This window comes from Electrona antarctica (assembly GCF_951216825.1).
Source record: "Electrona antarctica genome assembly, chromosome: 10".
NCBI lineage: Eukaryota > Metazoa > Chordata > Actinopteri > Myctophiformes > Myctophidae > Electrona > Electrona antarctica.
The window spans coordinates 35,089,913-35,116,481 of record NC_136791.1 but is presented as its reverse complement, the minus strand read 5'-3'; the positions used below and the strand labels follow the sequence as shown (position 1 = coordinate 35,116,481).

Genomic DNA, 26,569 nt, shown 5'->3' with positions numbered 1-26,569 from the left:
TCAGTAGGATGGTTATGCAGTAGTCAGTAGGATGGTTATGCAGTAGTCAGTATAGGATGGTTATGCAGTAGTCAGTAGGATGGTTATGCAGTAGTCAGTAGGATGGTTATGCAGTAGTCAGTAGGATGGTTATGCAGTAGTCAGTAGGATGGTTATGCAGTAGTCAGTATAGGATGGTTATGCAGTAGTCAGTAGGATGGTTATGCAGTAGTCAGTAGGATGGTTGTGCAGTAGTCAGTAGGATGGTTGTGCAGTAGTCAGTAGGATGGTTGTGCAGTAGTCAGTAGGATGGTTGTGCAGTAGTCAGTAGGATGGTTGTGCAGTAGTCAGTAGGATGGTTGTGCAGTAGTCAGTAGGATGGTTATGCAGTAGTCAGTAGGATGGTTATGCAGTAGTCAGTAGGATGGTTGTGCAGTAGTCAGTAGGATGGTTATGCAGTAGTCAGTAGGATGGTTGTGCAGTAGTCAGTAGGATGGTTGTGCAGTAGTCAGTAGGATGGTTATGCAGTAGTCAGTAGGATGGTTATGCAGTAGTCAGTAGGATGGTCATGCAGTAGTCAGTATAGGATGGTTATGCAGTAGTCAGTAGGATGGTTATGCAGTAGTCAGTAGGATGGTTGTGCAGTAGTCAGTAGGATGGTTGTGCAGTAGTCAGTAGGATGTTTGTGCAGTAGTCAGTAGGATGGTTATGCAGTAGTCAGTAGGATGGTCATGCAGTAGTCAGTATAGGATGGTTATGCAGTAGTCAGTAGGATGGTTATGCAGTAGTCAGTAGGATGGTTGTGCAGTAGTCAGTAGGATGGTTGTGCAGTAGTCAGTAGGATGGTTGTGCAGTAGTCAGTAGGATGTTTGTGCAGTAGTCAGTAGGATGGTTATGCAGTAGTCAGTAGGATGGTTATGCAGTAGTCAGTAGGATGGTTGTGCAGTAGTCAGTAGGATGTTTGTGCAGTAGTCAGTAGGATGTTTGTGCAGTAGTCAGTAGGATGGTTGTGCAGTAGTCAGTAGGATGGTTATGCAGTAGTCAGTAGGATGGTTGTGCAGTAGTCAGTAGGATGGTTATGCAGTAGTCAGTAGGATGGTTGTGCAGTAGTCAGTAGGATGTTTGTGCAGTAGTCAGTAGGATGGTTATGCAGTAGTCAGTAGGATGGTTGTGCAGTAGTCAGTAGGATGTTTGTGCAGTAGTCAGTAGGATGTTTGTGCAGTAGTCAGTAGGATGGTTATGCAGTAGTCAGTATAGGATGGTTATGCAGTAGTCAGTAGGATGGTTATGCAGTAGTCAGTAGGATGGTTATGCAGTAGTCAGTAGGATGGTTGTGCAGTAGTCAGTAGGATGGTTATGCAGTAGTCAGTAGGATGGTCATGCAGTAGTCAGTATAGGATGGTTATGCAGTAGTCAGTAGGATGGTTATGCAGTAGTCAGTAGGATGGTTGTGCAGTAGTCAGTAGGATGGTTGTGCAGTAGTCAGTAGGATGGTTGTGCAGTAGTCAGTAGGATGTTTGTGCAGTAGTCAGTAGGATGGTTATGCAGTAGTCAGTAGGATGGTTATGCAGTAGTCAGTAGGATGGTTGTGCAGTAGTCAGTAGGATGTTTGTGCAGTAGTCAGTAGGATGTTTGTGCAGTAGTCAGTAGGATGGTTGTGCAGTAGTCAGTAGGATGGTTATGCAGTAGTCAGTAGGATGGTTGTGCAGTAGTCAGTAGGATGGTTATGCAGTAGTCAGTAGGATGGTTGTGCAGTAGTCAGTAGGATGTTTGTGCAGTAGTCAGTAGGATGGTTATGCAGTAGTCAGTAGGATGGTTGTGCAGTAGTCAGTAGGATGTTTGTGCAGTAGTCAGTAGGATGTTTGTGCAGTAGTCAGTAGGATGGTTGTGCAGTAGTCAGTAGGATGTTTGTGCAGTAGTCAGTAGGATGGTTATGCAGTAGTCAGTAGGATGGTTATGCAGTAGTCAGTAGGATGGTTGTGCAGTAGTCAGTAGGATGGTTGTGCAGTAGTCAGTAGGATGTTTGTGCAGTAGTCAGTAGGATGTTTGTGCAGTAGTCAGTAGGATGGTTATGCAGTAGTCAGTAGGATGGTTATGCAGTAGTCAGTAGGATGGTTATGCAGTAGTCAGTAGGATGCTTGTGCAGTAGTCAGTAGGATGGTTATGCAGTAGTCAGTAGGATGCTTGTGCAGTAGTCAGTAGGATGTTTGTGCAGTAGTCAGTAGGATGCTTGTGCAGTAGTCAGTAGGATGCTTGTGCAGTAGTCAGTAGGATGCTTGTGCAGTAGTCAGTAGGATGCTTGTGCAGTAGTCAGTAGGATGGTTATGCAGTAGTCAGTAGGATGGTTGTGCAGTAGTCAGTAGGATGTTTGTGCAGTAGTCAGTAGGATGTTTGTGCAGTAGTCAGTAGGATGGTTGTGCAGTAGTCAGTAGGATGTTTGTGCAGTAGTCAGTAGGATGGTTATGCAGTAGTCAGTAGGATGGTTGTGCAGTAGTCAGTAGGATGGTTGTGCAGTAGTCAGTAGCATGGTTATGCAGTAGTCAGTAGGATGGTTGTGCAGTAGTCAGTAGGATGTTTGTGCAGTAGTCAGTAGGATGGTTATGCAGTAGTCAGTAGGATGGTTGTGCAGTAGTCAGTAGGATGGTTGTGCAGTAGTCAGTAGGATGGTTGTGCAGTAGTCAGTAGGATGGTTATGCAGTAGTCAGTAGGATGTTTGTGCAGTAGTCAGTAGGATGGTTATGCAGTAGTCAGTAGGATGTTTGTGCAGTAGTCAGTAGGATGTTTGTGCAGTAGTCAGTAGGATGGTTATGCAGTAGTCAGTAGGATGTTTGTGCAGTAGTCAGTAGGATGGTTATGCAGTAGTCAGTAGGATGCTTGTGCAGTAGTCAGTAGGATGCTTGTGCAGTAGTCAGTAGGATGCTTGTGCAGTAGTCAGTAGGATGGTTGTGCAGTAGTCAGTAGGATGGTTATGCAGTAGTTAGTAGGATGTCTGTGCAGTAGTCAGTAGGATGTTTGTGCAGTAGTCAGTAGGATGGTTATGCAGCTATGGGGGGAGTATTGCATTTTTGTATTATTGTAAGCCTACTATAGTGTGATCTCCTGCCTGATCTCCTGCCTTCCTCCCTTCTTTAGAACCACACATATGAACAGATATATAACATGTGTGTCTTGCCAATCTACCATACTGTGCTGTTTAATTGTGCTGTGCACTGTGCCTACGCTGTGTCCCTGCATGGGTCTGTCCCTGGCTGTGTCCGAGCACGAAAATAGCGTTATAGCGTTTGTTCACCACCAAGTGTCACTGTTGCACAGCCTAACACACAGACACACACAGGCCAGGGAGGAGGGCTTGTACAGTACAGTGCAGTACAGTACAGGTAGGTACAGTACAGCACCACTCACTTCTGATTTTCAGTTATGCTTGTGAAAGCATTTCTTTCCAGTGTTATTGTACTCATGGTAGAACAAAAACTAGGATATCACTTCATTGTAATGCACAATGCAGAATTACCATATAGATCAACACACTGCTGGCTGAAAAGTTTGGAGGGGCACAACAATCCTGTGTCATGGACATTGCCAGGCCAATTGGTATTCATTTAGCAAACTGTGGACTCCTCCTCATTCCTTCCACAACTACATCCAGATTGTCCAGATGATTACTTTCCGCTACAGAGCTTTCTTCACCCACTTGTTGAGTTTGTTTGTCACTGCAAAGAATATCTGCAGTATCCTGTTAGACACTTCAGGGTCTCAGAGTTGTTGCTCCAGTTGTTCAAATTAACCCCCAGGATCTTCTAGGTGTCTGACTTACATCACCACCTACCTCCTGGGAGAAGAGGGTCTCTTATTCCTTTGTCTAATGTCCACTACCAGCTACTTCTCAGCTACTGCTGAAGGTGGTTGATGTAACTCCACTCAAATGGTTCTCCACCATGGCTCCAGAGTAGACTCATCCTCATTGTCCTTCTTGATGCAGCCAACAATGGAGGTGTCACTATCAGTATCTACAGTATGGCACGTTCAGAGGAGGACATTAACTGAGTAAATGTACTTAAGTACTGTACTTAAGTACTGTACTTAAGGACAGATTCTGAGGATTTGTACTTTACTAGTATTACGAGTAATTCATTTTTTAAAATACTTATTACTCTTACTCAAGTACATTTCCAAGGCAAACTATTTTACTTTTACTTGAGTAAATGTCTAGGAAGGCTAGAGTACCGAGTACTTTTAGGTTGGCGTTTTTTTAACCCATATACTGCCACCTGCTGGGCACACAGCCAACCTCAGACTGCCAATGCTGCACACGCTGGATCCACATCCTGTTTTGGGCGTCCATGTTAAATGCTACATAAATAGCGTCAATGCTAGCAAGCTAAAATGAAGCCATCCTTGCTCTAGAAAGCGCCAATGTTTCCATCTAAACCTACACCGGATAATCAGCAAAGACCTCCGAACATCGCGCATTTTATCCAAACCACGGAGAGCTCCGTAGATTTCGAGTTATTCAGCTTTTTAGTCAGCCTGTATAATGGGAGGTGGACGGCAGCACAACCTCCCATTATACAGTCAGCCTGTATAATGGGATGTGGATGGCAGCACAACCCGGTCTAGGATCAGCCTGTATAATGGGAGGTGGACGGCAGCACAACCCGGTCTTAGCCTCGCGTTGCGATACTAATATACCACTGCGCTGGGCTGCGGGACATTGGGCATATATGCAATAGGGGCGGGTTTAGTGTGGCTGCGCCAGGCTAACCCGGTCTAGGATCAGCCTGTATAATGGGAGGTGGACGGCAGCACAACCCGGTCTAGGATCAGCCTGTAGGCTATAATGGGAGGTGGACGGCAGCACAACCCGGTCTAGTCAGCCTGTATAATGGGAGGTGGACGGCAGCACAACCCGGTCTAGGATCGCTAAAGAAGAAAAGGCCAAGCCAAAATAATAATAAAAAAATAGAAATCAGCGATCCGGTTTGATATCAATAATAAAGCTTATCAGACAGAACATTTTGGTTAAAGTTAAAAGTTAATACAAGTCAATAGTGTGGAAACAATACTTTTTCTACACTCCTTTTTCCATACTTATCCAGACCTGGAAATTGCTAAAATCCAATTCCATATATACTTTCCCTTGTTATACTAATATGTATGTAGTTCTACAAGAAAGCACATCAGTGCATGCAGTGCAGGCGGTTTTAGAGTGACTTTTCTGAAACAATAGTTACAAGGTCTTATACATTAAATAAAAATAACAGCAATTCATTGATGTGAAAAATAAGAAATTTACTTTTACTCAGTGTACTTAAGTACATTTAAAATGAAGTACTTTTTAACTCTTACTTAAGTAACGTTTTGACTGAGCTACTTTTACTTGTAGTGGAGTAAATCTGAACAGGTCGTATTTGTACTCTTACTCAAGTGCTGGGATCGAATACTCTGTCCACCTCTGTCCACGTTCCCGGATTGTAGTGGAAGTCAAAGGTGTAGAGAGGGTGAACCCATCCTAAAGCGCAGTGAGCAGCCACCATGCAGTGCAGCTGTGCAGACCAACTTCAGGTGTAATGCCAGTTCCTTGATGATCAAGGGTTTTGGCAGGTGTACCTATAGCTAGAATGCATGTCCTTTGCATTATATATACACTGTGTGTGTGTGTGTGTGTGTGTGTGTGTGTGTGTGTGTGTGTGTGTGTGTGTGTGTGTGTGTGTGTGTGTGTGTGTGTGTGTGTGTGTGTGTGTGCGCGCGCACGTGTGTGTGTGTGCGTGCACTGTATATCAGGACTGACAGCGGGAAACGTGAAAAGAAGACAGCATAGTGAAGACACAGGAGAGCTCGGCTCTGGCGGCATTCAGTATACTGCATGTCTGGAAGGAGTAAGTGCAGCTCCAAGGGGATGTTCATTGCACATCTTGGCAGTCCATTGAAGCCTCATTTATACTCGCATGCGAGTGTCGCCTCTAGCGTTGCCAGAAAAAAAGACTGTGTGTTTGTATCAGCAGAAAAAAAAATAACTGGGTGTGTTACATCTAATTGTCTCTGCAACACAGAGCAGGCTAGACTGTTGTGCAGCACCAGAACAATGCCACCCATTACCAGCGTCGACACATAGGCTTATCAAATAAAACAACACAGATGTATGTGAACATGATTGTTGCTGGAACTGATCCTATTGACTGTTGAGAACAGGCACTCCACCATACTTCTAACAAGCAACGTGACCAAAACAAACTAGTTAGGCTACTATTCATATTATGGAATGTCTTTATCACATGATAAAAGACATTCCCTAACATCCCTAAAAATAAGGATGGTACATTTCATTTCAGTTGCCCAAATACTGTTATTTCAGAGTGGCCCTTTCACTCCAAGTTCATATAATATTATGCCGTATTGCAGGAGTCATACTGAATGCTTGTTAAGTTCCATAAGCCGTCAAAAAATCACAATGAATGCAAATCAAGTCACCCCTAATGAGTGTTATAAGCCTGTTTCACCACAATGTGATGAAGAAAAACAAATCACACAAATCATTTTGAAAAACTTATAATAATAATAAGAATCTCCAAATATTGACATTAAAATAATGACGTAGTACATAAACTCTCTCAAAATAATGACTTTAGTATCTCAAAATAATGAGGCATTTAAAAAAAACTCTTTAGGAACTTGCCCACTGAGCCCAAAGTTTTGATCTGAAATTGTCCTCACATTGTGTCAATCACGTATATGTGTGTGTGTGTGTGTGTGTGTGTGTGTGTGTGTGTGTGTGTGTGTGTGTGTGTGTGTGTGTGTGTGTGTGTGTGTGTGTGTAAACCATCATGATTCTAGAACACCTAGAATGCATCGCACACATAACAAACGGATGTAGTGCATACAAAAATTTGTATATTGCTCGCCACGAACGGATCGTTTACCTAGTGTCTGAAGCAGTTTGAAAGTATGTGCCATCTAGTGCAGCAATGTATAAACATTCAAGAGTGTTATCAGATTGGTTTAGCTGTACATGCGATGTCTTTGCTAACATCCCAAATACACCTGATGTTGTCTTTGTTGACACCAGTCACAAGGAGGTCCTGATTCTGGAGGTGGGCTGTGTCTTTGATTTGTACATGGACCAGGCATTCCAAGATAAAAATTCTAAGTATCAACCATTACTTGGAAGTATAACAAACCTGGGGTGTCGCTGTAGATTTGCCATACTGATATTAGGGAAGCCTGGGCCATGTGCATAAACTGACCATGAGTGGCCTAAGAATAGCTGGCATGACAAAAAGCAAAGCCAAACAACTTGCCAAATACTGTTCTGTTTCGGCTGTTATAGGCAGCTTGTCTGTGTGGAGGAGGAGGTGCCATGTGTATCCTTAAGTGAACATGAACTGTCAACCCCGTTATATTTGTTTCCTTGTAAAATTAATTGTAAACTAGAAAAAGTGCCCTTCTGGGCACAGGTCTCCACCAGGAGGATAGGACTGTGAGATGTTTGGCAAAATGTTTAGGAGTAATATAAACATGTTTGCCTTTGATGGCAATTGGATGATTTGAGGCATTTTGTTCCAAAAATGTGTTTTGCAAAAATCAACCTGTTGGTGGCGCTATAACACGCCAATATGAAAAGGGTGGGATATATTCCTCAGCCTAGTAAGAAAATGTGTGAAAGATTTCACGTAAATTGCATGCTGCGTTCATGATTTGAGGCTTATGTTCAAAACGGGGCAATCTTGCAAACTGTGAAAGCCAATTATAGCCAATTAGGATGGAATATGAAATATCGGACAGATCCAACTTGAGCACATGACCATAGAGATACTGTGTAACGATTTGTGAGATGTTTGGACAGAATCTGGAGGAGTAATATCAAAAAATGTGTTTTACAAAAGTCGGCCTCCTGGTGGCGCTATAAAAGGCAGATGCGGAAAATGCAGGTCAAAGGTTTGTCCTTGGCCTCTAGGGAGTGTGCATGCAACGTTTCACGCAGATCGGTGCAGTTTTAGGTAAAAATTGTGAAAAGCTGCCTCATGGTGGCGCTATAACAGGCCGTTCTGGAAAATGCGGGGCAGAGGTTCATCGTTGGCATCCAGGGAGTGTGTGTGCAAAGTTTGGCATCGACCGGGTTAACGGTGCCGGAGATTAGCTGGTAACGGACGGACGGAAGGACACACACACGGACGGACACACGGACGGACACACGGACGGAGTGCAAAACATACTCTCTCCCCATGCCTTCGGCCTGGTGGAGACAATTATGGATTCAAATAAATAAATCGAAATTGTGTGTGTGTGTGTGTGTGTGTGTGTGTGTGTGTGTGTGTGTGTGTGTGTGTGTGTGTGTGTGTGTGTGTGTGTGTGTGTGTGTGTGTGTTCACTGTCAGCCACTCAGAATTGGTGGCTCCAGTATTATAGCAAAGCAACAAAATCTGAAGGACTAATATGAAAAAGGTGTGGCACATAAGTGGGCCTCGATCCTGGTGGCGCTCGAAAAGGCAGAATTGAAAAATGCAGGCCAGACGTTTTTCCTTGGCCTGTAGGGCATGTGCAACTGTGTATAGACGCCTTAATAGACAACGTCACACTGATAAGCAACAGCATGCGCGCGCAGGCCAGCAGCAGAAGAACACCACCTCTCATAAGATTAGATGCAATGGAAAAGTTCTAACTGCACTCACGTGTAAAAAATGCCCCATCAAACTCTTTGTTTGAACAATAATAGCAATTCAAAACAACAACCAGGCAGGCACGCGCACCTGCAGCCCATCAAGTATAATTTATGCTTCGTCCCGCGATGGTGTCGCGCACACAGACCTCTACACTCACAACAGTCGCATCCGCGATGCGATGTGAGCTTGTATATCAGCTGTTCTCTGCGTGCAGTACTGTTGCGCTTTGAAGTATAAATGTCTCCTAGGCTGCGCACCTCACTAGCCAACACACAAGAGAGATTGAATGGACTGAAACCAGTGCTCCCCAAAACAACAGGTTTGGAGATCTGTTGGGAATTGATTACATGAAACACCCGTGCATCCAGTCCCAATGTTTGTAAACAACTAATTGGTCTATACAAAGTTTTATGCAGATCGGGTTTGAAGTTTGAATCTCATTTCTTCCTCAGCCTAGTGGGAATATGTGCACAGTTTCACCGCAATCAGACACTGTGTTTATGATTTGCGGCATTTTGTACAAAATGGGCCACTCCTGAAAACTTTGGAAGCCAATCTTAGCCAATCAGGATGGAATATGAGAAATTAAACAAAACCGTCTTGATCACATGGCTATAGAGATCATCTGTACCGATTTGCGTGAAATGTGGATAAAATCTGAAGGAGTAATATAAAACAATATGTTTTACATATGTCGGCCTCCTGGTGGCGCTATAAAGAGTAGATGTGAAAAATACTGGACAGAAGTTTTTCCTTGGCCTCTAGGGAGTGTGCATACAAGGATGTACACATATAGGGGCAATTATAGGTAAAAACATGAATCAGCCACTTATAGCGCCACCATGAGGCCGAGTTGAACATTTTCAATTTCTTCCTCGGCCTAGTGGGAATTTGCGTGCAAAATTTCACGGAAATCACACAATATGTTCATGATTTGTGGAATTTTGTTCAAAACGGAGCACTCCTGCGAAATTTGGAAGCCAATTTACTTACCTATAGATGACAAAATCTGTAGGTATACTGTCAAAACATGTGTTTTGCTAAAAGCGGCCTCCTGGTGGCGCTATAACAGGCCAATGTGAAACATTTGGGGCAGAGGTTCAGCTCTGGCATCCAGGGAGTGTGTGTGCAGAGTGTGGCTGGGATCATGCCTTCAGCCTGGTGGAGACATATGGACTTCAGTGAGGAAGATCGTTTAGTTAAAATAATAATAATAGTTTAAACCTAATAATTTGAATTTTCTCATTTATTTTAAAGTTTGCCCACAGAAGTCTGTATTTTGAAGAAGGAGATTAGTGATAGTGGGTGAGGTGAGTATACAGTAGTACTGGGTATGATTTTGTATAGTGCTGCAGCATTCTGGATCATTTGGCTTCATGGAGCATACCGGGAGGCCAACAAGGAGAGAGTTGCAATAGTCAAGCTTGGAGATAACTTGGATAGCCTGGATAAAGAGCCGAGTAGACTCCTGGAGGTCTGATCCTTAGGATGTTGTAAAGTGTAAAACTGCAGGATCAAGTGATTGCTGCAATTTGTGCCTTGAAGAAGGACAGCTGACTGTCCAGGACAAACACACAGGCTCTTGGCTGTTGCCACCATAGGGCAGGACTTACCTGGGACGAATAGAAGCTCTGTCTTGTCTGCATTGAGCTTGAGGTGGTGGGAAGACATATCCACTGTGAGGTGTCAGCCAGGCAAGGAGTGATGTGCTTTTGAACCTGTTTGGCAGATTGAGAGAAGAAGAAAAACACTGTTGGCTCCAGTCATGCATTAAAAAAGTGGCCAACATAGTAGTCATTTTTGAAGCTGTCGAAAGCATGAGATTCAAGTGGCGTGAGTAGCATTGCACATACTGTATACAGCATGGGGAAATATTTTTTGAGCAGCACTTGCACCACATCTTTCACAACTGTGACTGTCTGACACCCTGTCAAAACTGAAACCCACACACAATTCAAGGCTGAGCACAGTGCAGCTGTTGCAGTAGTTCCAAAGAATTGTTACTAATGCCAGAGGATCATATCATGTCCCCCATTTTCAAATTTGACAACTCTTACGCAAACAGCAATCTAAGGTTGTGTGTGTGTGTGTGTGCGTGCGTGCGTGTGCACACATGGGGCTAATCTCATAAATTCCTTGACCGATCAGTATAAAAATGAAATAAATAAATACAATATTTGCATTTACATCTGGAATCATAATTATGATGACAATGTATCATACCGATTCTTGATATTCCAATTAGCTATAATTGGTTTCCAATTACGGAATCGGTTTATTTTACAAAAATCTGAATGAAGAAGGCCATGGAGTAACTCAGATGATTAGAGACTTTTTATTTTAATAGGGTGCAGAGCATAGAGAAGAAAAGTGTGAGAAAAAAAAACGACAACTGTGAAGTTACCTGAACGGCCAAGGCTCCAAGAACAGTAAATACTAAATACTGGCCAAAAATAGAGCAACAAAATAAATAAACTTACGACAAACACAACTGAACAAAACCAAATAGGATGAGAACTCTACTTCAGGCAATGCCTTGATCACACAAGGGTTGTAGCTCTCCCTAGGGATGTTACCTGTGTTAATGCCCACAACCAACTCACTAGTCCCTGCAGCCTCCCTTAAATAGGAGTGGATCCTACTACAGCTAGGACACAGAATCATTAGCAACATTTCTTCTCAAAAATACTTACATAAATAACCCCTTGCATAAAAGTAATCTAAACATTAATAAAGATGCAGTACAATTAAACAAGTATAACTTGGGTTGGAAACTCAATGACAATTAAACTCAAAGCATGGTTCCCCAACAACAACATTTTGATGTCAGATTACATCTTTGTCAGGTCAAATGCCAAAAATCTTTAAGGCATTGTCTGATCAACTCACATTGTCTGATCAACTCACATTGTCTGATCAACTCACAAATTGAAGGGCCTTTACCCAACACAGAGCCAAAAGTAATTTCATGTGATTTCATGTGATTGCCATGACAATCTTGGAAGTATTGTGGCAATCAGCATCAAAATTGTTGAGAGTGACCTACTGTATTTCTTTCTACAAGCAATCATGAACACAACGTCCAAGCGTTGGCATCACAACGTTGATGCCAAATTGGAATCAAATGTTGTAAACCATAATGTCATAGAACGGCCATTTCCCTCTGCAGGTTTCTTAGGTCCTGACTTCTGCAACCAACACAACTTACACAGCCAGATCAGCGGACAAATGTGCTGTTTGTTTGTTTGTTTGTTTGTTTGTCTGTTATTAATGTATTTTCACTTACAACAGAATTTAAGAACGATACACAAAGAATCAGTAGCCTCCAGGGGGTTCAGAAGTGGCTTTCTCTGGGAATTCAATTTCAATTAAATTTCCAGAGAGGTCTTTGTGTTGCTTGTATCAACAGTGCATGCAATTCTGCTTTGATTTCTTTGGAGAAGTGATGCTGCAGTTTCAAGGTATTTTGGAAGCTCGTCAAGGTGCTTTTTTTTAAAATACTGAAAAACACAATATAGCACGCCGTGAGGCTCGAAACGTAATAGTGTAGGAACCTTAATACATTTTAAGCTTTGGAGCGTATTCCAGTGTGTGGACCTTATTTGCTTTTTTTCATACTGCCATCTGTGTTTACGTTCGGAGACTACTGTCCAGGACAGGCTTCAGACAGGCCTCCTGTAGGAGATTTGGCTCGGATCAGTTCTGAACTGAACCTCCTGCAGGAGACTTGGCTCAGATCAGTTCTGAACTGAACCTCCTGCAGGAGACTTGGCTCGGATCTGTAACATGCACAGCAATCGGTAGAAAACAAACAATAGAAGAAAGTTTAGTTGTTATGTGCAATGATGTCTTCCCTTTGTATTTAGGGTTTCTTCCTGGAGGCTGAAACCTTGACAGTCAAACGTGCCAATGGAAAAAAAACAGTGATATAGTTGACATCACAATATCATCCCTTCCCCTAACCTCTCCCTCTTTATCATACAACAGCAGCTGTGGGTGCAGCTTCAGTTCAGGTGGATCACCACCCACCAGGCAAACCAGGCATACTTAATGAACCTGTGGGCGTGTCCACATAATGTAAATCCGACATTTTAAATACTGTACACTTTTTTGAGAAAAATCTTCCTTCTTATAATACCTGATGATCATGTTTTAGGGTGGAAAAAAGATCACAACACTCCATCTTTAATAAAGTCAAATGATCTCATTTATATTTTGTGACCTGATTTTTCCAGCCCTTTTAATAACCATGTCTGCCATATAGCAGCGGCATAGGGCTTTACTACTTTTTTATCCTTTCTTTCTTTTCACTGATGTAATCTCTCTAATGTTCTGATGGTAGGACTGGAAGTTGAGTAATAATTTTGAATATTATGTTTCAATGTCGTTTATCTTGCCAATGGCACAAGCAGCACTTTACTTGAACTCACTTCTCTGTTGATGGAAGTAGAATTTAACTGAATTTACACTAACACAGAGCAAGAGAGATGTTAATTAAATAATATAGATTTATGGAGGCAGCAGAGTAGGAAAGGAGAACAAACTAAACATTTTACTGACATTTTAATGAACAAATTCCAAAGCCCTGTCTATATCTGTATTGTCTGTTATAACAGATTGGCAACTTTCTGCCCAGTTACTTGATGGGCCATTTTGGTTTGAATGAAGTCACCCAGCAACATGCAATGCCTGCACCTCCCTGGCTGTCAGATAGGAGAAGAATTATGTCTCCATGTTTGTCGGGAAAGGAGGAGGAAATGAGATACTGGTGCACATAGCTGGCTGTTTGCTACTTGCATTTGTATTGTAAGTATGCAGTGTTAGAAATATTGGTAGAAATATTACTGGGTTGAATACTGAATTGAATTATCCCATTCAGGCCTGACGTCGAAATAAAAAAAAAAGTTTTCTAAATCACAACAATTTTCGGAAAGATTTGAGGCACATTTTAACGAATTTTCAAAAATAGCAGACCTACAAGTTCATAGCGCGCCACTCGGTGGCGCGCTATGAGCTTGTAGATCTGCTATTTTTCAATAGCTAAATTATAACATAATGTATGTAACCACCAAAAGGGGTTCCCGCCCAGAATGGGTTATACAGATTAGGAATTAAAACATTACAAATGGAAGTACAATTTTGTTGTTTTTCCGAACTCCTCTTGATATATTTAGATGTTCTGAATTAATTATGTGTTGACTCAAATTAAATAACATACGTTAGTTTGCCTCTCTTCTAAGTGCATGTAATTAGCTGTGGTGCATTATAGTATAAGTGTGATGATCACACATGTTCTGCTGTAGAGATTGATTTATAACCCTTACAGGTCTGTAACTCTGAGAGTGTACGAATGGAACCAAATGGATCCATTTGGTTCCATTCCCAGAGTTATGGGGGTTGTTGTCGATTAAATAATCGTCCAAAGAGGAAGGAATGACAAAGTTCTTCAGGGTGAAGTATTGAGAATTTATTAAGAAGATTCAGCAGAGTAACAATATACAGAGAGTGAGGAACAGGCCTCCTTGCCTGTTCCAGCAGCCCCTCCGGACGCAAGCCTCCCTCAACCCTATTCTCAGACAGTCCTTATAGTTTTGTCTTAACAGAGATGCTATACAAAATGTTCATATAAAGATCTGCGCTAAAGATAAGGGCGACACAAATAAGTATACCTTTGCTCAGTTTGCTGACAGCGCGGAGGGGTCAAGTCAGCTGTTAGATTGACAGCTGCATGAATTAGACTGAGCACATTGGTGAGCAAAGAGACTTAATGGAAGGAAGATAAATACACAATAATGCATATATTTGGCACTGTAGTTGGCATTCTAAAACTCCCATTACAGGGTCCTTGAAATTAAAAAGGTTTGAGAACTACTGGACTATATGGCAAACACACTACAGCATTATAAAGCCTCATTAAATTCTAATAGGAAAGTTCTTAAAAGAATCAACATACATATTTTAGAGCCACAATCCTATAAAACACTCAAATCTTACTTAACTCAGGCCCCTTCACTGAATGTGCAGTGATATTTTTCAAGTTGATTTAACAACCTTGAGACCAAGAATAGGAGTGAGATTGGGAATGCCTGAAAATAAAATACAGTGAGAACTGATTCAGACAGGATCAGATGCAGGCAACAAGCTCAGTAGCATGTGAGTGCTTGTTTTAGAATACCAATAAACACAAATATACATGCACCAATGTGACTCAACACAGTAAGGGTGTATCATTGATTGTTTTTGCCAGGCCAAAGGCCTGGCCAAGGCTATGTTTTGAACAAAATGCCTCAAATCATGAACACTACTGACTAACTGATTACCTCACAAAGGTGAGCAACTCTCACAGCCACAACACTAGAGGGAACATAAATAATGATCTGGTGCCACCCACATATAGAACAAATATGGGTAAATTCACTTTCCACAGCACTGCCACTCAGGTGTGGAATGCCCCGCCCCCTTCCCTCAAAACAAGCAAATCACTGGCTTCCTTCATCAATGTCAGCGGGTCAAAAGGAGAGAAGGTGACTGCCCAACCTCATTATACAGTTGGGTGCCACTGATATTGTCCCTTATCATTTGACCCATTTAGGCCTGACCTCAAAATTTAAAAAAATCCTTCTAAATCCTCCAGTTTTCTGAAATAAATATTTTCACGATTTTTCAAAAATAGCAGACCTACAAGCTCGTAGCGCGCCACTCGGTGGCGCGCTATGAGCTTGTAGGTCTGCTATTTTTCAATAGCTAAATTATAACATAATGTTTAAAACACCAAAAGGGGTTTTGTGCAGATCACGCAAACCTCAGCAAAAAGAAAAGGACAATATCGATGGCCTCCAACTGTACCCCCCTCTGATTAATTAATTTGTACTTTGATTTATTTGTAATTAGTTATGTTTTTGAGATATCTCGATTATTGTCATTGTTGTGTTGTGAATTAATGCATGGGACCCGAATGGAAACAAGACCGCAAGTTCTTTCTTCGGTGCTATCCATTTGAACCAATGTGCTTTGACTGTACCATGTACTGTATTTGTTATTGTCTAATAAAATAATCAATCAATCAATCAAACAATCTATAATCCCCACCCACTTATTTCAATGAGAATTTCTCACTCAGTGCATAATCCTTTGAAGGTATATCTCTCCTCCAGGGTGCGGGCCATTATGGGCCCATAAAGCATGCACATTTGTGTCCTTTATGCATCTTATGTCACAAACTATACCTCCATCATTGGTCGACTTGAGCCATGAACTTTCTTCCGGTTGTGGGATATCTTGCAGTACCAGATTTGGCCACTATGGTGCTTCTGCTCTGCTTCAACCAGCCTGACTGGAACTGGAGGGAAGTAAGGGGGAGAGGGATTGGGGAGGGGAGGGGAGGGGAGGGGAGGGAGAGCCTATTTAATTGCATCTACACACATTTCTTATTATGATAATTACAATATTTAACAATATATTTAACAATATATTTCGATGTGATGAATGATTATCAGTATTTCCGTACCATAATTACATACAACACATCATTTTCAATTGGTTTATAGTTGCAAAAAGGTCAGATTACATTACAGCGTTTTCCCACCGTCAGGGTGGTGAGTATATTGTTTACTATAACCTGCTGACAGTGTTGCAACTGTCTCAGGACAGCGTTATTTAACAAGGATGTAGTGAATGTCCCCCTGAGGATAGAAATGACCCTAGGAAAGGCCAGGCCAGGCTGTGCTCTCTCTCTGTGTGCGTGTGCGTGTGGCCGTGCGTGCGTGCGTGCGTTGCATTGACCTGACGCCAGTGTTGCCGCTTGGCTGAACATTAAATCTAGAGGAGGGCAAGTTTATTTTCTTTGCTTTGAAAGGCCATATTTATCGTTTTCAATTATCCTAGATCCATAAAAGCCAACCCGCGTTCACTCTTTCTCAGACTGGTGGCCTATGACATGTAACTACAAGGTCTTGGGACAGAGAAGTGTGTGTGCATGTGTGCGCACCTTTCTTTGTTCCTGTGCAGAACACATCTCAGCTGTAGCCATGAGCATACATTTATATGAACTGTGTATTAGCTATATTACACTTTAATAACGTGAATACGCGTGCACGCACGCACACACACACACACACACACACACACACACACACACACACACACACACACACACACACACACACACACACACACACACACACACACACACACACACACACACACACACACACACACACACACACACCTCATGCCCCATGTGTAATAATGCTGTAACACCCCCCTGTATCCACAACCAAGATTTTTATGTTCAGTTTCTAGTAGTATGTCATCAAAAGCCACAGTCATGGCTTGGCTGTGACAACTGTTCTTTCTCTCTGAGTGACAATGGTTCACCAGAATCCATCCATATCAGAAATGCCAAAAGCTACTGTACTCATGGACAAAGAAAAAATAAGCACACCCGTGTGAACTGAGTGGTGCAACTCTGTGTGGGGGTCCCCGGGGGGGTCCCTGGAACTTCCAGACGCACAGGATGCCGGGGTTCCGGCGAGCCGCCCCGTGTCCGAAACGGTCGAGAAATGACAGAGTTACTGTGTGGGGAAATTAGCAGACAACTCATTGTAATTAGCAGGCAACAGTGCAACACTATCTCTCTGTTTCTAGCAAACAGCGCCACTTTTGCCCCTATTGGTACCCTGGACATAGGGACATATAGACCTAGGGATATAGGGGACGGACATTGCTGTTCCTTGGTGTGGCTGCACCACTCAAAAATGTTGATATGGCAGTATGGCACACTCACTATGTAAGACAATTGAAACATGGCACAAGGTTGCCGACCCCTGCTATATACTTATACGGAAGATATATATCATTAGCACCTTCAGACCGGCAATGATATGCTGCATAATATCATTGTGCCCATGGTCTTTTCACATCTTGAGTGACACCATGCATTGGATCCGTAGGTTTACACTGTTACTACACATGTTCAGCATGATCAATATAACGGTATTGAATTCCCCCTCTAGGGGTAAAAAAAAGCATACTGTAGGTCGTTTTATGTTTTGGAATATCTGTATCCTGTCACAGCTACATATAGCTTAGGCGGCAGACTGACTGTCAGTGTCTCACTACTTCATTTGTATTTACCCATTTGTTCCATTTTTCACAATGATAGTCTATTATTTGACTATTTCAAAGTTAATGAGCTGTTTTAGGATTTGGAAAGTTATCATAATGGGAACATAAAAACTTTTTTTTGTCATAATCATAGTCAGTGACTGACTATGCATAGCTCAAAATTAACACCCGACTTCAAAAAGATAATAGAAGCAACAGAAATATGTAATAACAGATTTGTTATGCGTGAGGCAATTGTAGAATCAAGGGGGCACATATGTGCAATCTAAGGATGCTAATAATTATTTTTGACAGATTAATAAAGTCAGTTAAACATAAAAAATATATTCATTTGATATTTAACAAAACAAATAAGCTTGTTCTGTGGTATAAGACAAATAGGCTAAACAATAGCAACACAAAGCTGCAAACCGTGTGACACTCACCAAGGTGACTTCTGCCTTATAAGGCCTGTATAGAGCGTCGTAGTCCCGCCTCCCTCGAGAGACCCAGAAAATAAATCCCTGTTCATTTTCCTCATAGACTTTTCAGAAAGTATTTATTTAAAGACGTTTACGCCGCGGACAAAGCCAACTCTTGTCGTGACAAATCATGACACAATGTTTTGGGCCAAACAAAGAATTAGAAAGTAGAAAAAAACGCCAGGTTACAACACTTTTTATGTTGCTTTTCTTCTTTGTAATTATTTGTTTGGTCCAAAATATTGTGTTTGTTGTCATGATTTGTCACGACTCGAGTTGGCTTCTTACGACGCTTAAAAGGTCTTTAAATAAATACTTTTTGAAATGTCTATGGGAAAAATGCATTGGGATTCATTTCCTGGGCCTGGCGTCGTCAGGAAAGGGGGCGGGACTACGACGCTCTATAGGCACCAAGGTGTTGTCGGGCAATCAGGCAGTCTAGAATCGTCTCACTCATCTGTGCCAGATATAAATGGTTGTATTTTGTGCGGTGTGTTCCGTGCTGTTGGTGGTGGTGGTCAGGCATTAGCTGGGCCCAATCACCCAATTCAGCATGTTTAATCGGGAATCATTGGGAAGGGAGAGCATTTCACTCGCATTTGCCCCTAAAATAGGTAAGTGGCAAACTGTTAACATAATTAGGACAGCATGCACTGAAAGAGTGAGGCAGAGAGAGAGAGAGAGAGAGAGAGAGAGAGAGAGAGAGAGAGAGAGAGAGAGAGAGAGAGAGAGAGAGAGAGAGAGAGAGAGAGAGAGAGAGAGACAGACAGACAGACAGACAGACAGACAGACAGACAGACAGACACTTCACACAGTTCATACAGTTCACACATGCAATTATTTTACGGAATGTTCTAAAAAAAGCTTGGTCTGTAAAGGCCTATAGACATACAAAAGGGAAGTAAGGAACCATGAGCACTTCAGTAAGTGGAGGTTCATCATCATCGACAAAGCCGTGATTGCTGAAGAGATTTTCATTTAAAAAAACAATCACACAGAATAAAAGCGTATTTTTTAAATGACCATGTGAATCACACCGCAACCGTTATTTGCAAAGCTCCCAATTATAGTTTGGCGTCATACAGATGAAATGTCAGTTTTGCCGAGCTTTAACTCGGTGACATTTGCATTTGTATGGCTGTCCCACCACTTGTAAAAAGGTTCATCATGGGTCCAGGGATAACTGATTAGCTGGTCACACCATTTCAACAATCCCCAGAGGCCAATGATTGTTGGTGCCACAGGTGTAGGCTAATGCATCATGAAGTTATATTGGCCTATAGGGGACATGGTGCCAGCATCACTGCAACACCTTATAGGCAAAGTGCCACATTGGTGGAAGTCTGTGCTCTGCTGGGCACATTTCTCATTTTGTTTTGTTTTCTCAAGAGGAACCGCTGATTGTGCTACAGTCTCGTGGCACCGTATGGCAGGTAGACTGAATGCAACTATCACAGTCTGACACGGTGGATATTCGCAATTATAAGACGGTCCAAATGGTGGAGATTTCAAGGACATTAAAACTGAGCAGTTCATTGGGGCCATATGGACGCATAGAAGAAGTAGGTCGGGAGTGGCTTATTGTCAGTATCAGCCAGTAACATGTGGGAGTCTGTCCCCGTAACAATGCGCTAGACTTCTGGGAGATGGATTGCTGAGGTGGAGAGCCACACCTACGATCAGCTCCCAGTACTTCCCACACGACTTGCCGCACCCAAGCTGTGCTACTCATAGGCTAGGTTGGCGGTGCCCGCGATCAAACCCATGAACTTCTGGTCCAAAGGTGAGAGCTCTACCGACTGAGCTACCCGGACAATACCCGAATGGATAGATAAAGGAATAACATCACAAAAATCACCATCAATAATGAAGCAACAGTACTTCAGCACACACCAAGCAGCACTTCTCTAAACATGACAAAACCTGTAATTGTCATTGTTACAATAGGTACCATGTTGACAGGGAAACAGCCTGAAACAGTAAAGCAAAAAAAAGAACAGTGATCAAAAACGTTTGGTTGAGTCCCCATCCTCGATATTCCTCAGAGATGGTCAAATTACATGCAGAGAGACGTACAGAAAGACATATGTATTCTTGTCGCTCGCATGCAGTGAAGCTCATCCTGCCCAAACAACTTGCCTGTCTATACGCTCTGTCAGAACCTGGGCTTTCTTAGGGCTCTGCCTTCTCCAGAGTGCCTCTGTTGCTGCTATAGCTATAGGAGCTGCACCCCCAGCCATTCACACCCCCTAGGTAACCTATTATTTGTGCTGAACAAGGGAGGGTGGCTTACAGCTATTTTCAAATGATTTTACATTAATATTGCCCTATCCTATTCTCTCCTTCAGAATGGAGATTATGTGGTAATGGTCCTGTTGGTAGGACTGGTAGATGGTACAGTCGTAGAGGGATACAGTAACATCTGTTGTCTTAAAATAATCCTCCAAGTTCTGTACAGTTCAAGTCTCTCTCTCTCTCTCTCTCTCTCTCTCTCTCTCTCTCTCTCTCTCTCTCTCTCTCTCTCTCTCTCTCTCTCTCTCTCTCTCTCTCTCTCTCTCTCTCTCTCTCTCTCTCCCTGTCTCCATGGAAACTGTCTCAGGCTGGACAGCATGATTGCGGAGGCAACGTGAACTCAGGGATTGCCCTTTGACAGTAACTCCTGCTCCTACTTTATCTCAGCCAATACCACACTGGGTAAACAATTTAGCTAACAGCCTGGCTCGTTACCCCTCCAAATTCCAATGCATGGCTTTTGAAGATTACGTCATATGGCAGCCAAGTATATGGGTCATATGTGTTTGTTTAGAGCCAGGTCTAAGGACTTTAATTGACTTGTGCTTTTTTTTTTTTAAATGTACCCATTCTACACACTGTGTAATAACATTTTCAATCAATCAATGTTTGTTTAGGGCACTAAAGGACGTCACTATATGATGTCCTATAAAAATACACAAGTGTGATTTTCTATTGATATCTATCCCTTCTGTGAATATTCCCTTTTTAAGCTTTTATTGGCTATATTGAATGATGCTGTGCATATAATGTATTAATGTATTTATTTTCAGTGTATATTAGTGTGTGGGTGCGTCCAGAGCTACTCTCAGAAACTCTCAGAAACCCCTTTCTACGTTTCTACTATTATATTTTATATATTTGGCTCTAAAGATACATTTCCAGGAATCAATAATAATGCACTAGCCTTTAATACATGTACATACTTCCATAACCAATTTGAGAGGAGTACCCCACGAGCCAACTTTAACCTTGGGAAAAGAAATTGAGGGTCCAAAGATGTCCCACACAAACACCTGGTGTCATCACTCACACCCCATTCAATTGGTCCCTGGTGGCACCGGCCAACCTCCCAACCTTTGTGAACGCATCCCAGCGTTCACAAAGGTGGCAGCAGCCCAAGCCCTGCACTGTGTGCTTGTGGAGAGGAACAAACAATGGAACACACAGTTGAAGTTTTCCTGGCTCAATGACTTAGCATTGGCTATATTGCAGCCTTCACACAGGCCAACATTCAACCTAAAGGCTTGAATGGTCTAGCACAGTGGTTCCCAAACTTTTCAGGTCGAGACCCAAAAAAGAGATTAGACATTTGTCTGGGAAACAAGTGAAAATATCAGATCTGGAAGTGCACAATGCTTTGCTTCGCGTCGAGTTGCAAGCTTGCAGATCGGCTATTTTCACTACTTCTTAATTCATTTATGGAATGTCTTTGATTTGTTTGTTTGTTTTAAAATACAATTATTTTATTTTTTATTTTAAAAAACACCTTTTGAGATATATAAGAAAAATCACACCCGTGTGAACTGAGTGGTGTAAGGTCTGTCTGACGTAATTAAATCAAGTCTGACGTAATGAAAGCACACCCGGGTGTGATTTCATTACCTGGCTTTGTTTGTGCAGAAAAAATGAGCATGGTTGCTATGTTCACCCTGTTCACCCGGGTGTGATTTCATTACGTCATTACAACAGGGTGAACATAGCAACCATGCTCATTTTTTCTGCACAAAAAAGCCAGTTGTAGAAGTGGTTTACACCACTCAAAAATGTAGCAAAAGAAAATTACATTTTTACTCGAGTTGACCCACAAATAGGTCCCGACCCACTGTTTGGGAAACAGTGGTCTAGCACCTTCCTATTGGTCGGATTGCCTGCATAAGTAATAAGTATTTTCCAGGCTGCCCCCTCAGGTTACTCGGTGTTGGACTGCTGACAGACTGCTGCCATCGACACGGTGAAGCTGCCTTTCCTAGCTAGAGACACGGTGAAGCTGCCTTTCCTAGCTAGAGACACGGTGAAGCTGCCTTTCCTAGCTAGAGACACGGTGAAGCTGCCTTTCCTAGCTAGAGACACGGGGAAGCTGCCTTTCCTAGCTAGAGACACGGTGAAGCTGCCTTTCCTAGCTAGAGACACGGTGAAGCTGCCTTTCCTAGCTAGAGACACGGTGAAGCTGCCTTTCCTAGCTAGAGACACGGTGAAGCTGCCTTTCCTAGCTAGCGACACGGTGAAGCTGCCTTTCCTAGCTAGAGACACGGTGAAGCTGCCTTTCCTAGCTATGCACCAAGGATTTGGAACATATCCCCCTGCATATCAGACAGGCAACCTCGGTTGAACTCATTTTAACTCCACCCCCCTTTTAATTTCACTGTTTTAATTTTACTCTTGACACTTTGAACTTTGCACTTTGAACTGCATTTATGTCTGAAAGGTGCTTGTAAGATTATTATTATACTGTAACATTCAACAAGCATAGGCTTAATTCTATCCAAAATAACCATGTGTTGGTCTCCCATCAGTAAAATATTTTCTTCCCATTACCAACAACAGGGAGCCAAGCTGAACTGACATGATCAATGAGTCCAAGTCAAGAATGCAAAGGGGAGAACAAGGCCTGCGTGTGTGCCCTATAGACACTTTCAGCTGTAGCTCTTTTCCAGGCTTTTCTCCTTCTCGGAACGAGGTTAACAACATGAACTACTGTATGTGTACCTATTCTGAGGGCGAACATTCAGCGAAAATAGCAGATCTACGACTCGATTGCTTGGCCTCTTGAGTCGCTCACTTTGCTTCGACGACTATATGCAACTGAAGATTCTATAGATATTTGTTTTCACTGTTGGCAGCACATGTGTCTGCCAGCTGGGCCAATCAATTCTGCTGTTTTGTTATCAACCTTGCACCACAACAGGAAGTAACAGGATTAAAAGGTATGCCTTGTCTGGTAGCTTACTAGTACACCCCGTAATTAGGCTTCCAAGCTGGGCTGTCTACCTGGATACAAATGGGACTGGATACAAACTTGGTGGGTTGCACAGATGGTTTCCCACCATGAGGCATGCAGAAACCAAAGCAGACAAAATCCCACCGACAGACGGGGAAACAGAACGGCCCGCCAGTGATGATAGATCAGAGCTTATAATATTATTATAATGTAGTTTATTTTTTCGATTGGTAAACGCAGATGCTCTTTTCCCAATGTTTTGCAATGTTCTTCCATGTATTTGTTGTCCACATGTATTCATACGGGGGGGGAGCATTCCCATTGGAGCATTCCCATTCGTGCCTGGCAGCTGCGCAGATGTACAGGCAAGTCTTTTACTTTTGGCCAATGAGCAACTTTCTGTTAAGTACCTTATACTGCCTTGCCCAAGGACACTTTGACAGAGGATTGGGTAATTTTCATTCACTTCTCCTATCCTATTCCAGACAGTATTCCGACTGCGTGATATCCAATGTGTTCTGCTTGCTATCACAGATAATGTTCCCTCATCTATCAGTCCTGCAGAATGGAAATATTCAATTATAGGTTCAGTGAAAATCCAAAATGGCTGTACTTTTAAATAACGTTTTTTGTTGTTGTTGTTGGTAAGTGGGCAGAGACACATGGGAAGGTGCTGTGTACAACATACTGAAACAAATGAGCTGTACTAGCAAGGGTCATTATCCTCATCTCCCTTTTTGTCTCCCCCCACCCACATGCTCATACTGTATAGATTTTCACACACACACACACACACACACACACACACACACACACACACACACACACACACACACACACACACACACACACACACACACACACACACACACACACACACACGGTAATGGGCTTAGCGCTATAGAGCTGTGATAGTGATGAATGAGAGTATTAACAGTGTCTAATTAGCAGCTAGGCACAATAATATGCTGTGTTCATAGGAGTGAAACTAAAATGGCGTCTACCCCATTATTGTCCAACACTAGCACTGCTGATGTTTATCCTTGTTTACCTCTGCTTGCAAGCTGCTAATGGCTTCAACATGTCTCATTTGAACTCAATAACTTGCACTAGTTCTAGAACTCTATACATTTTACTGAGATTTATGTGAGACTTAATGTTTCCTGTCTACTTCCCCCATTACAAAAAGGTATTGAAGATATATCTTTATTAAAGGAATAGTTGTCCATTATAACCATAGAGTATAAAGAAGGATAGAGACTGATCTGGCGCGAAGCTCCGCCCCCTCCGCTATTCATGTCAGTGGAAGTTGCTCAGTGGCGTTTTGAAGCACCCGGAAGGACCGTCTCAAAACGTCTACTTCCGCATTGGACCACCACATTTTGGTGGTCCAATGCGGAAGTGCAACCGAGCGCCCAATGTTAAAGCCCAGCTGCACGGGGTTTCCCGGTCATGAATCCACGGGTCCGCCTGTAGTCCCTCCTCTTACCACTAGGTCCCAGTGCTTCAACGTTGGAGTGCCTCACTGGCCCCTTGATTATAACACACAAGGAGGTTGTTAGTTGTCCATTATAACACACAAGGAGGTTGCCTGCACAACCTCAAAGCAACCTTCACTAAAACAAGTCAAGTCAAGGATAATGTAAGCTTTTTTGTCTTCAGAAGACTGGAGATATTTGGAACTCTAACAACTGGTTGCCTTTGACTTGAGTTTTGGAGAAGGAATGATCAGTACTACACAGACAAATTTTGAGTCTTAATTTAGGTCAGTGTACAAATGTAACCAAATTGTACCTGTTGGGATGCCCTGAAGAATGATTGTGACTCACAAGGTCACAATCAATTTCAAGGTCAACTCACTAAATCACAAATTAAGTAAACGTCCCTCATTTAGTATAGCTCTAGATTGTAGTTGCAACCTTAATTGGCCTGCGAGATAAATGCCAGATTCCCTGCATGATATTTCAGCTTGTTAGAGCTCGATAGGTTTGATGCCTGATGCCCCCCTAGGAAAGTTAGACAGAAAAAGTTGCATGCCAAAGTACATCATCAGCAGTCATGCAAATATGAGACCAGTATATTGTGATGATTTCTTGCTTATGTCTGTGTTAGACTCAGTATGCTGAACTGACGTGCAGAATAGTTACATTCTGGTTGTCATGTTGTTCATGCATTGGGCTCACAAGAGACCAAAAAAGACACATACAAAACTGTGGAGCCAAAGAGACAATGAGCCTTTGATAGGTTTGTGTGTGTGTGTGTGTGTGTGTGTGTGTGTGTGTGTGTGTGTGTGCGTGTGCGTGTGTGTGTGTGCGACCATGCTTTCATGGCCGAAGCACAGTGAGTAGCCGTGGCGTTTCATGGCCGTGGCCCGCAGCGCATCGCTGGCGGTCCACTGCTGACCACGACAAACGCATTAAAACGACATCAGAGGAGCCAAGATCAACAGACCAAGAGAGAGAACAGATGGCAGTGGAGACAACAAAACAGGTAAAGTGAGAGTCTGGGGAAGATAACCCGCCTCCCCCTCCCCTGAAGGCTTTCCTGGGCCCAATAAAACCTTGGCCTAATGGTGTTCAACATCAAGCATTTCACAGTACACACATAACTCTCTTTTCTTTTTTGCTTTTCTCCCCAATTTAGTTGTCACTGCTGTTGTATCCTACTGGCTCACCTGCCACGTGAGGAGCCCCCACCGGGAGGATGTAGAGCCTCCATCCTACTCCTCCCACTCAACACTCCCTGCTGACAGTTTGCCGGCCCAGCCCGTACGAGTATACGTGCAGTGACGAATATCACCCTCCCCGCCCAGCTTCCTTCCCTCCATCATTACAGATCATCTCAGAGGGAGGGTCACCAGGACACAGCAGGTTAAGGGATTAATAAGCAGACAGACACAGCATTTGTAAGATTACATTCCACTACCTGTCCTACACAGTACTGCAAAATGATTAAGGGATTAACTTGTATAAACCAAGTCTGAAGGTGTGGGTTGGGTTGGAGTGTATACGTGCGACAATTATGTGTCTACAATCTTTAGCATTACACATACAGACATGACGCTGGAGTACTGCTACAGACTGGAGGGCAAACGGCTGGCTACATTGTAATTG

General features: G+C 42.7%; 1 protein-coding gene across 1 annotated transcript in view; it reads right to left on the bottom strand.

Moving 5' to 3' along the window:
- Window positions 1–26,569, bottom strand: part of LOC306930816 (uncharacterized protein) — a gene marked incomplete at its 3' end in the record, with an annotated part of 124,140 nt that overhangs the window by 35,202 nt on the left and 62,369 nt on the right. Inside the window, exons 3-4 of the mRNA XM_079511911.1 lie at window positions 15,863–15,975; window positions 10,250–10,354 (exon numbers count right to left, since the gene is read on the bottom strand). Coding sequence (XP_079368037.1) covers window positions 10,250–10,354; window positions 15,863–15,975 — 218 coding nt within the window. The remainder of the gene's footprint in view (window positions 1–10,249; window positions 10,355–15,862; window positions 15,976–26,569) is intronic.